Raw genomic sequence first — 10,627 nt, forward strand, 5'->3', positions numbered from 1 at the left:
TATGGCGACAAACTTTACGCCTTCAATTCATTTGCCGCCCGTTTCTATTGGACTGGGGCCTGAAACCTTATTGCTTGTGCGGTGGGTCGGTCACCGGAAACGCCGGGTGTTCCATGATGAGGCCGGGAAGATATGTATGAACCAAGTTCGCACGCACAACAAAACCATGGTATATCAATTGTGCGCTAACGCTATATCGATTGGGGAAGCAGCTCAGATAATTCATTACAACCGAGTTTAAACCGTCGTTGGATATCATAGTTGTGACCGGAAGCGACTCTGTAGAGCTTACACAGAAAACCTTGCATTAGCCTTATCATCAACTTTATGGGCCATTTGTTGATTCAACCTTCGACAGGGTTTAGGGGGCATCGAATCATGGTTGCAAGCTATCCCAGCAATATCAACTCATTGATAAGTTCCCTACACCTCTCAAGCCAGACATATATACATACATACTTTTGAAAGGGAAGGTTACATGTTCTTTTCCGGCAAAGCGCTCCACTCCCTCGTGTCCACGCCTTTCCGATAAAATCACATACTCCACTAGTTTCTACTCTTTCCTCCATCTGCATATATTTTCACACTTCACATTTGTAAATTTGTTGCATACACATTTATATTAAATTGGAGTTAATTAAAAGAAAAACGGACAGAGTGTCTAATATACTCTTTTCTCGCTAGTTGGTTCCGGCTGCTTATCGAGCATGCCTCTCGATGATGTCTAATATGCTCAATTGTAATTGCTGTGTTTTTACACTCTTTCGTCGATTTTCTTCCAGTATACTACGATTCTTACCCGCGAGTTCATCTAGCAAGTCATGGGGGTTTGGTAGGCGCAACAAACTTTTATGCCTTCAATTCATTTGTCGTCCATTTTTATTACAAACAATTCATTACAACTCAGTTTAAACCAACGTTCAACATCATAACTTTATGCCTTACATAGAAAGCCTTACATTAGCCTTATCATCAACTTTAGGGGCCATTTGTTGATTTGAACTTCAACAGGGTTTAGGGGTATCAAATCGTGGTTGCAAACTGTCCTAGCAATATCCACTCATTGATAGTTTCCCTACACCTCTCAAGCCAGACATATGTACATACATAATTTTGAAAGGGAAGATTCCGTGTTCTTGTGGCTAATATTTTTTCCTATTTCTCCCGGATTCTAGCTTCATAAGGATGCTCCATATAAGGATGTGGTAGAGTGGCCTAGGGATTCACCCACCATGCACTCTATTGTGACAATACACAATGAATGGGCAATTGAATATCACTACTAACAAACTATGCTAGCACGGTACTTTATATTATCTTGATATAAAAGTTACACCAGATAGTACACCCAACTGAAATATGATACACTATTTTAGTGGCTCACCAAATTACGGTACTCACCCTCTACTTTCGCACTACACAATGAATGCATAATTGAATTCACTGATGACCAATCGTACAACTGTGATATACATTACATCCCGAAGGAAAAGATGGACCAACATACTACATCCAATGGAAGCATCTTATACTAAACATTTGTACTTATGGAGAAAGCAGGTCATATACATTTCCTCCATAGACATTGTACTTCCGATAAAAAAACGTGTAGTTTGTACTCTTTGACGGAACTTATGCAAAAAATATATTCATTTAATTACTCTTTTTTAATAATAGTATGAACTAGTTGTCATGATATTTTTCAGTAGAGAACTATATGTTGGACCTAGGAGGGGAGATACACAACCTCATAGCACACCAGTCTGTGTGTAAATATAAACTCCGAGGATAGCTTCAACCAATAGATATGAAGCGGAAAAATAAACACAAGCACACAAAAGTGGCACGAAAATTTACATGGAGAACTTTCTAGACGTGAGGAAAAAACCACGGGTGTGGATCTATACAAGCTTCATTATTAGGGTGAGTAATTTTTCAGTGATGATATTCAATTATACATGTATTGCGTATTGTCACACAATAAAGTACATGGTGAGTAATTTGGTAGGCCACTCATACCACGTCCTTATAAGGAGCATCGGTTCTGAAGCAAGAACCGGAGACCAACATACTACACCCAATGGAAGCATCTTATACTAAACATTTGTACTTATGGAGAAAGCAACTCATATACATTGTCCTCCATAGACATTGTACTTCCGACAGAAAAAACGTGTAGTTTGTACTCTTTGATGGAACTTATGCAAAAAAAAATTCATTCAATTACTCTTTTTTAATAATAGTATGAACTAGTTTTCATGATATTTTTCAGTACAGAACTATATGGTGGAGCTAGAAGAGGAGATACACAACCTCACAGCACACCAGTCTGTGTGTAAATATAAATTTCGAGGATAGCTTCAACCAATAAATATGAAGCGGAAAAATAAACACATGGAGAACTTTTTAGACGTGAGGAGGAAAAAACCACGGGTGTGGACCAATCGCTCCATAAAATCTTCACTGTTAGGGTGAGTATTTTTTCAGTGATGATATTCAATTATACATGTATTGCGTATTTTCATGCAATAAAGTACATGGTGAGTAATTTGGTAGGCCACTCATACCACGTCCTTATAAGGAGCATCGGTTCTGAAGCAAGAACCGGAGAGAAATAGATGAACATGATGACCTTGAAATGTACTTTGGCTTATAGGTGTAGATGCACACACTATTTAAAATCATATTTCAAAATGTCTAAAAATTCTGAAAAAATATCACGGTCTACACCTAGACTTTCTATATTCCCGCATGAAGTTTCATAGAAAAATGTGATTTTTTGTGGACAGTGTAAAAAACAATTTCCGACTCTCCAAAATAGCTTTTTACGAGACATTTTTTTTCTTTTTTGCATAATGCACAAAAAATATTTTTTCATGCCGGAATTTTGTGAGCTAACATTGAACGTGAGGATGCATAGTCAGCATTTTATTTTGAATTTTTTTAACATTTTAAAATAAATGTAAAATAAAGCTTTGTATAGCATGCTTGTGTAGGAGGATCTGTTTTGAAGCAAGAACCGGAGATAAATAGATGAACATGATGACCCTTCATTTCACAAGTAGTAGTAGTATATATATATATATATATATATATATATATGTCTTAACTTGAGAGGTGCAGCGAAATTATCAATGAGTTGATATTGCTGGGACAGTTCGCAACCATAGTTCTATGCTTCCTAAACCTCGTTGAGGTTTGAATCAACAAACGGCCCCTAAACTCGGTGATGAGGTTAGTACAAGGTTTTCCAAGTAATATCTACATAACTGCTTCCAGGAACCTAGTTATGTCGAATGAATGTTGTGAACTCATCTATAACGAATTATTTGAGTTGCCTCCTCAATCGATATAGCATATGGGTTTTGTTGAGCTTGTCTTATCTTGGTCTATCTATATCTTCTTGCCACCCTCATGGGAACACCGTGTTGCCATTGACCGAGCCACCGTAGTCGCATGAAGCCGTATGGTACGAGTCTCGGACCGAGAAAAGAGGACGACAAATGAATCGAAGGCATAAAGTTCGGAGGCGCCATGACTTGCTATGGGGTTTTCACCAGATTATTTCTCATTGTAAAACCATGTGCTCGCAAGCTTGTAAAATGGAAGAAATTTTTCGAAAGAAGGTACAAAGATAACAAGTACTCTCTTCGTTTTAAAATAAATGTCGCAACTTTCTCAAGATACAGATGTATCTACATCTTAAAATATGTCTAGATAGTTCACATTTGGAACGGACGTAGTAGGGCACGAAAATTCACTTTTGATTTCAGGCACATATGCTTCCTTTATCCAAAAAAACACATTTGAAAATGTGAAAAAAGAATTCCGAAAACATAATTTCGCGCTTACATATCTACATTCTATGTGTGCACGTGAAGTTTCCTGAAAACCAAACAATTATTTTGCTCTATGTAAAAAGATAAAATTAAGTGGTGATTTTGTCTTTTTTACATAGGCAAGACAGAAAGTCGGCTTTTGGTGGGTTTTAATTTTTAAACATTTAAAAATGTGTTAAAATGCATTCTAAATAAAGGAAGTATATGTAACTCGGAGCCAAAAGGCACAGTCTAAATAGAACATATTACCTCTTTTCCGAAAATAAGCTTTTTTAGGTAGCTAGTTTAGCTTCCTCGTGTAGTTTCCAAAAATAAGCGCGTCTTGGTTCCACTCTCTGGTGTAGTATCTACTCTTTCGACGAAACCTCCTCCATCTGCATACATTTTCACACATCACATCTGTAAATTTGTTGCTACTAAATACCCCTTCCCTTATTTTCTAATTAACTCCAATTTTGCACAACTTTATACCAAATCAGTGTTAATCAAAAGAAAAATGGAGGCCATTGCGAGAGAGGACATCCTGCTGACCCGGACTAGACCTCTTTTCCTTTTTCGTTACGGTGGTTTCTGGCATATTCCACCTTAATATAAATATGCCATCTATGTACAGTTTGGTTGGATTTTTTCCTCTTAGTTAGTGAAAAGGCAGTGTTTTTGCCGGTTGCTCCAACAAAAATATAGATGGGGCAAGTTTGTGATAACCCAAAATTTTAAGTAATTAATTAATTTGAGTTAAATGATAATTGACATATAAGTGCTTTGATTTTAGTTTTTAAAGTGAATGTTACCCTTTGCATGCTATAAATAGATTAGGCAGTTAACAAAACATGAGAAGATGTTTGTTGTGCATGACCTCTAGTGCTACCAATCCATGCATCGATGAAGCTACTAATTCGTATGTGCATTTACGAATGCTTTTAACCATGTATGCATGTTTAGTCCTAGCTCTAGTAGAGTGTGGTGTTTGACCTGCATGAGGAGGCAACGTGGCTTGTTTCTAGAGGAGGTTGAGATGTGGTGTCAAGGTTAGTCAGCAAGGCTGCTACGTGCGTTTGCTGCATGAAGGCCAGGAGCTAAGTCAAAGTAAATTGGCCGATTGACCCATGCTTCCTTAGCAACGTCGAAGGGTCAAGGCGATAAGTGGCAGGGGCCATAGCGGCTAGATATTTTAGACAGCGTCTAATTAAGCAGTAGGGCGGCCTGATATTTTTTAGCGCATCGCTTGACCGACGTTGATACCTATAAATAGATCACTTGCGTTGCCGCTATAGGCTTCACACACGCGCCACGAGAGAGTGAGGGTTAGAGTAGAGAAAGATAGAGAGCTAGTGATAGTAAGAGAGGGAGGTGCTGCGTTTATATTTTGGAGGCGATGGAATCATGGCGTGGAGGTGTTGTTAATCGCAGAGGGACTATCTGTAGTGTCGGCGAATACTAGTATGTGTATTGCTACTGGTTTTCTTTTCATGACGAGGCTGTTGGAGTACTATTGGTATAGATTATCATCATGACAAATGATTGTGCAACCAGGCAAGCTGCTTTATACCCTCTCATATATTTTGCTAGAATAGATTTTGCTTATTTATTATTTGATATGAAATATGTGAGAACTACATTGAGATATTTGTGGGCTAATGTGTCGGTGTCGTTATACGGTGATGGATCCGCTGGAGCCACCGGTACGAACCGGGCCTTACACAAATATCGATAGAAAGTCATCAACTGGGAAAATGATTGTTTTTATAAGAGAAAACTTGATGCTACGAAGGTAAACATATTGTACCGGTCATAGTTCAGGTATGGGACTGACTGGGTTCTTCGCTAGGGACGGTCCTTTTGTGGAACGTGTCGATGATGGATCTGTAGGAGCCTCTAGCGCATGTGTGGTGCTAGTTGAGGCTATTGATGTTGGAGTACCCCTCTACAGAGTGTAAAAGTGTGAAATTTCACCCCTGTGACTCTCGGGTTTGGGAACACTTACTTTCATGTGTGGCACCATGCTTTTTAAATTGCTTAATTACTTTAACCACATTTTGTTTTAAAAAAAATGATATTTTACATTTATGTGATTGTGTATAATCGGTTTGATGAGTATGATTTGTCGTACTTACCAGCTCCCCCATGTTTTTTATATACAGAGATCGTTAGCGGAAGACCATGTCATCGGAAAATTAGGCAGGACCAGCGGATGGGAAGCGCTAGAAAACTTAGTTGTGTATTCTTATGTCATTGTAAAGAAAATATGAAAAATGTTGTATATGAGCTTCTCGAGATCCACTGTGCTGGTTTTAAGCCTGCATTTTACTCTTACGCGAGTATAAACCTCTCGGTTTAGGTGTGCGGCAGTTGTCTCGTCTAGGCCCGGTCTCAAAGCGTGATAAGTTAATGTGAATTTCTGGGAAAGACGCGAGACCACACACGCTTTGCCCAAAACGAGCTGGAGAAAAGGACAGATGCGCCCACTCTCACCGAGCAGAAGAGGAACCATGGAGTCGAAGCAGAGAGAGCGAGAGAAATGGCGGGCCCTCGGCCGCGTGCTCCTGCTCCATCCCGCATTCACCCGATAAAATCCTCCACAAACCCTGGCCTCCTCCATCGCTTGGTACAACTGTAGCTGCTAAGCACATTTTGGTGGTCTACAGTGGCCCGATCAACCGAAGGACATTAAACCGTCCAACTTTTATATAGTGTATAATATGCTATGCTCTTTGAAATGACGCTGTGCTCAACGATAGATGTGTCTAGTGGACAATTGGCATCGATGGTAATGTGGTTCGGTGTCCAGACATAGCTTAAAACCTAAAGGCAAAAGAATTTCGGAAGCCCAGCCGCAGTGCAGTTTCTATAGCAGTTTCTCACATTCCTTGTGAAATTCACTATGTGCGTACAACCCACATCTCCGATCTATAGGAACTCCGAACATGAGTTTTGCTGTCAAAAATTATAACTCTACATGAATTCTACAGGAATACTTTAACAAAGAATTTGCTTGCAAGTCTCCTTCTGAAATCATCAGAACTGAAGTTCAAGATTTGTCCCTGCAAAGAAAAAAAGGTTCCACTACCTTGACATTGAGATGTGGTTACGGAGATACAACAAGCACATCACGCAACTACACAATGCCGTGTCGCCTTTCCATGTCACCTACTCAGACCATGGTAGCTGCAAACCAGGCCACCATGGTGTAGTTGTGAATTCTTGACTAGAGAAAGTGAAAGTAGAATACCTCAGGTACGAACCACTGTTCATCCAAGGCACTCGATAGCTTGACGCTAGCTGCCATTGCTCGAGTGTAAACATCAAAACTGACCATCGCTCACATTCAACTTCAACTACTATACCTGAGCTATCGTTTGGCATAGCAAACTGTTCCAGAATGTACCGGTTAATATTGGCAAACCATATATGTACCTTCATACAGAAAGTACTAGACAATTTTTTCCTTCAACTCCCTGCCATTGTTCATCAGAAATACACAGGATTACTAGATAGAGTGGCTAGTTAAAAGTTTAGACCTGACCAGGCACATAACTAACAAACAACAGTTCAGCACTAGGGTTGTCATGTCTTTCAAGAACTCTAACAAGAACTTGAAACCACGATAGCTACACGAGGAACATACATACTACTGCAACTACTAAGAGGAGGGTGAACAATGATGAACATGCCATTGCAGGAGGATTCAAATTCATCGATCCCATCATCCTGCCTAACGACCTCGGCTTTTCTTTTGAGCATGAGGATTCATGGTAGTTGGTTCTTTATGTACCATCTTGAACCTATTCCGCATTTCAACCAAGAGAGGCGGAAAGCTCTGCATCAAACGGAGGTACTCAGCCGATGTGGCAACCATCTTAAAATTTTCAACATCAGCGAGGAAATCAAGGCACCCAGTTTTGAGTTTGAGGCAGGCATGGTCCTCCGCAAGCTCCAACAATGAGACCACACTGTCTATCACGATGCCGCTGGCACATAGGCTGTCCTCACAATTCTTCTTTAGCCTGTGTAACCCATACCTATCAGCAGCTACAAGAAGATGCTGGTATTGAGCCATGGTGGAAGAAACATCATTTCTGTCAGCATTGGGCAGTGAACCCTGATAAATGTAATGGAGCATAGATCTGAAGGTAGAAGCCTCCATGTCTTGGATGGTCATAGAAGTCACTACCATCAGGCCATAGAGCTCCGCTTTAAAGACGGGCGATCGGGCCGCAAGCACCAGGCGATGTGCACTGAAGATCTCCCCGCCAACATCGAAGGAAACATCTGTAAGATCTTGATTATCAAACATCATGGCCAGCTCATGACCTAAATCCAGGAGCTGCTCCTCTACAGATGAAGTTGGAGGTTCCATGCTGGTCAGTTCATTGTGTGGTATCTTGAGCCTGTTCCGCGCTTCAACCAAAAGAGTCGGAAATGTCTGCATCACTTGTAGGTACTCAGCAGATGTCCCAACAATCTTGAAATTGTCACCATCAGCAAGGAAATCAAAGCACCTAGCCTTGAGTTTGGAGCAGACATGGTACTCTGCCAGCTCCAGCAATGAGACCACAGAGTCTATTGTGATACAGTTGGCACATAGCTTGTCCTCACAATTCTTCTTTAGCCTCTCTAACCCATACCTATCAGCGGCTACAAGAAGATGCTGGTATTCTGCTAGAGTGGAGGAAACATGTGCATTGCCAGCATCGGGCAATGAACCATGATACATGTAATGGAGCATAGATTTGAAGGTAGATGCCTCCATGTCTTGGATGGCGATAGATGTCATCTTGCTTTCAGCCATCGGGCCATAGAGCTGTGCTTTAAAGACGGGCGATTGGGCCGCGAGCACCAGGCGGTGTGCACTGATGCTTTCCCCACCAACATCTATGGTAACATCTGTAAGATCTTGTTTACCCAACATCATGGCCAGATCATGACCTACACCCGGCATGATTGATGAAGCTGGAGGTGTCCAGTCGATGTCCACAGAGCACAGCGCAACGACGTAGTTGTTCACCACACAGTTAGCTTTGACATGGTCCCTCTCTAATTTCAGCATGTAAGAGCCATCCATATACTGAGGGCAACTCCAGTTTATGGTTTGTCCAGTTCCCATTGAAGGAGCCGGCGAGCCGGTCTTGTCGAGCAAAACAATGTGAGTAGAAACCTTGGTAGCGGCTTCCAGGGCGGGATTACGATGCAACCTGAGAGTGAACGCGATGATGGGGGGCGAACTAGATTGCACGACCAGTGCATCGCAACTGCATTCAGCAAGGACGATCCTCTTGCGCAGAACCTTGGCAGGAGGGTGGGGCGACAAGAGTCTCACCCGGAAATGGAAGGTGCGACCGTCTCCTGTAGGGACGATTTGGCAATCAGACGAGACGCCGTCGGCCATGTCGAAGCCTCAATGCTCTGACCTGACCTCGATCGATTCAGCTGGGGGAACCGGCCGGCAGCGGTAGGCGATCAGCTAGCCGGCGGAGGCGAGCTAATATATCTTCCCCGTATCAGAAAATGTAAGGCAGGAAGAGGCTTTACATGGTGTTTCGCAGGCTGCGGCCCGCGGCGATTGCGGCGGCAGGAATGGTGGCGGTGGCCGGGACACGATGAGGACTGAGAGAGGAATGCGGCGGCTAGGGTTTGGGGCTACTGCCGTGGGCGTGGGCCGCGTCGCTGCGTGCTGAACTATTGACCGAAAATTTGGAATGGGCCGTGAAAACTTGAATTGTGTTTGCATACTATACTGTAAAAAAAAATTGTACTGTATCATTTTTTGAGTAAAATACATGGCGCACGCCTCCATCACCGTTCATAGGAATACACGTTCTACGGTCACTAAATTCGGGCGAGACGCTCATCTATGGTCACCTTGCGACATAGCACAACGTATTTACTGATGTGGCAAGTGATGGACCCACAAGTCAGGCATTAAACGATTTTAATTGTATATCTTTTTGCAAAAAACTCCCCAAACCAACTACTTTCTTTCACCATGAGACCCCTCTCCAATTTCCCACGGCTCCGGATGATGCCACTGTGCGACCCCACCGCCTTCACCGCGCCACACCGCCGCTTCCACCGTGCGACGGCGTCCCCTCCGCCGCGGCCGCTGGTGTCCGCTTCTCCTGGTTTTGGCCGCTGGTTCAAGGCGCACGGACGCCCAACGCTGCCCATCTAGCACCGACGGCAGGGAAGATTCCATCAATTTGGGGCATTCCCAGATGAAGTTGTTTGCGGAGAGGAAGAAGAGGACGTGGTGGAGCTCCGTAGATAGTAGGGGAAGCTACGGAAGGCGTGGAGCAGCGGGCGATGCATGGTCGGGCTTGGGTTTCGCCAGCTCGCGCGCGAGAGCACAGAACTATGGGCTCCGACCCTAATCCTACACCGCGCGTCGCCCTGCTTCTTAGGCGCGCTTCAGTGACCGAAGTAGCGTTGCTGCGGCCAGCGACGAGGACTTTGCCGGAGCCGAGCGCGGGGTGCGGTGGCCCATTCGCCGGAGGAAACAGGGGCGCCGGCAGGAGGACAACCTTATCCCGTTAGCAATTTTGTGTTTTAGCCCTTTTTTGTTTTTAATTATTCGAAATAGGCTCTCTGTACAAACAGTGGCTTACAGGTAGGACCCACTAGTTGCCACATCAGCAGATACATCGTTGTACGCTCACTAGTGACCGTAGATGAGCCTCTCGACCGAATTTAGTGACCGTAGAATGTGTATTTCTGTGTACGGTGATGGAGGCGGGCTAGGCTGCCGAGTTTAGGTATGTGCCATGTATTTTATTCTTATTGTTTTTGCAAAT

At 43.0% G+C, this 10,627-nt stretch overlaps 1 protein-coding gene across 1 annotated transcript; it reads right to left on the reverse strand.

The window, feature by feature from the left end:
- Positions 1 to 7,551: 7,551 nt before the first annotated feature.
- On the reverse strand, positions 7,552 to 9,225 carry LOC124657668 (TD and POZ domain-containing protein 1-like). The gene has a single exon (XM_047196183.1). It carries the CDS (start codon positions 9,223 to 9,225, stop codon positions 7,552 to 7,554), a length of 1,674 nt encoding a protein of 557 aa, XP_047052139.1.
- Positions 9,226 to 10,627: the final 1,402 nt, after the last annotated feature.

The sequence above is a fragment of the Lolium rigidum genome, chromosome 5, assembly GCF_022539505.1.
Source record: "Lolium rigidum isolate FL_2022 chromosome 5, APGP_CSIRO_Lrig_0.1, whole genome shotgun sequence".
NCBI classification, from domain to species: Eukaryota; Viridiplantae; Streptophyta; class Magnoliopsida; order Poales; family Poaceae; genus Lolium; species Lolium rigidum.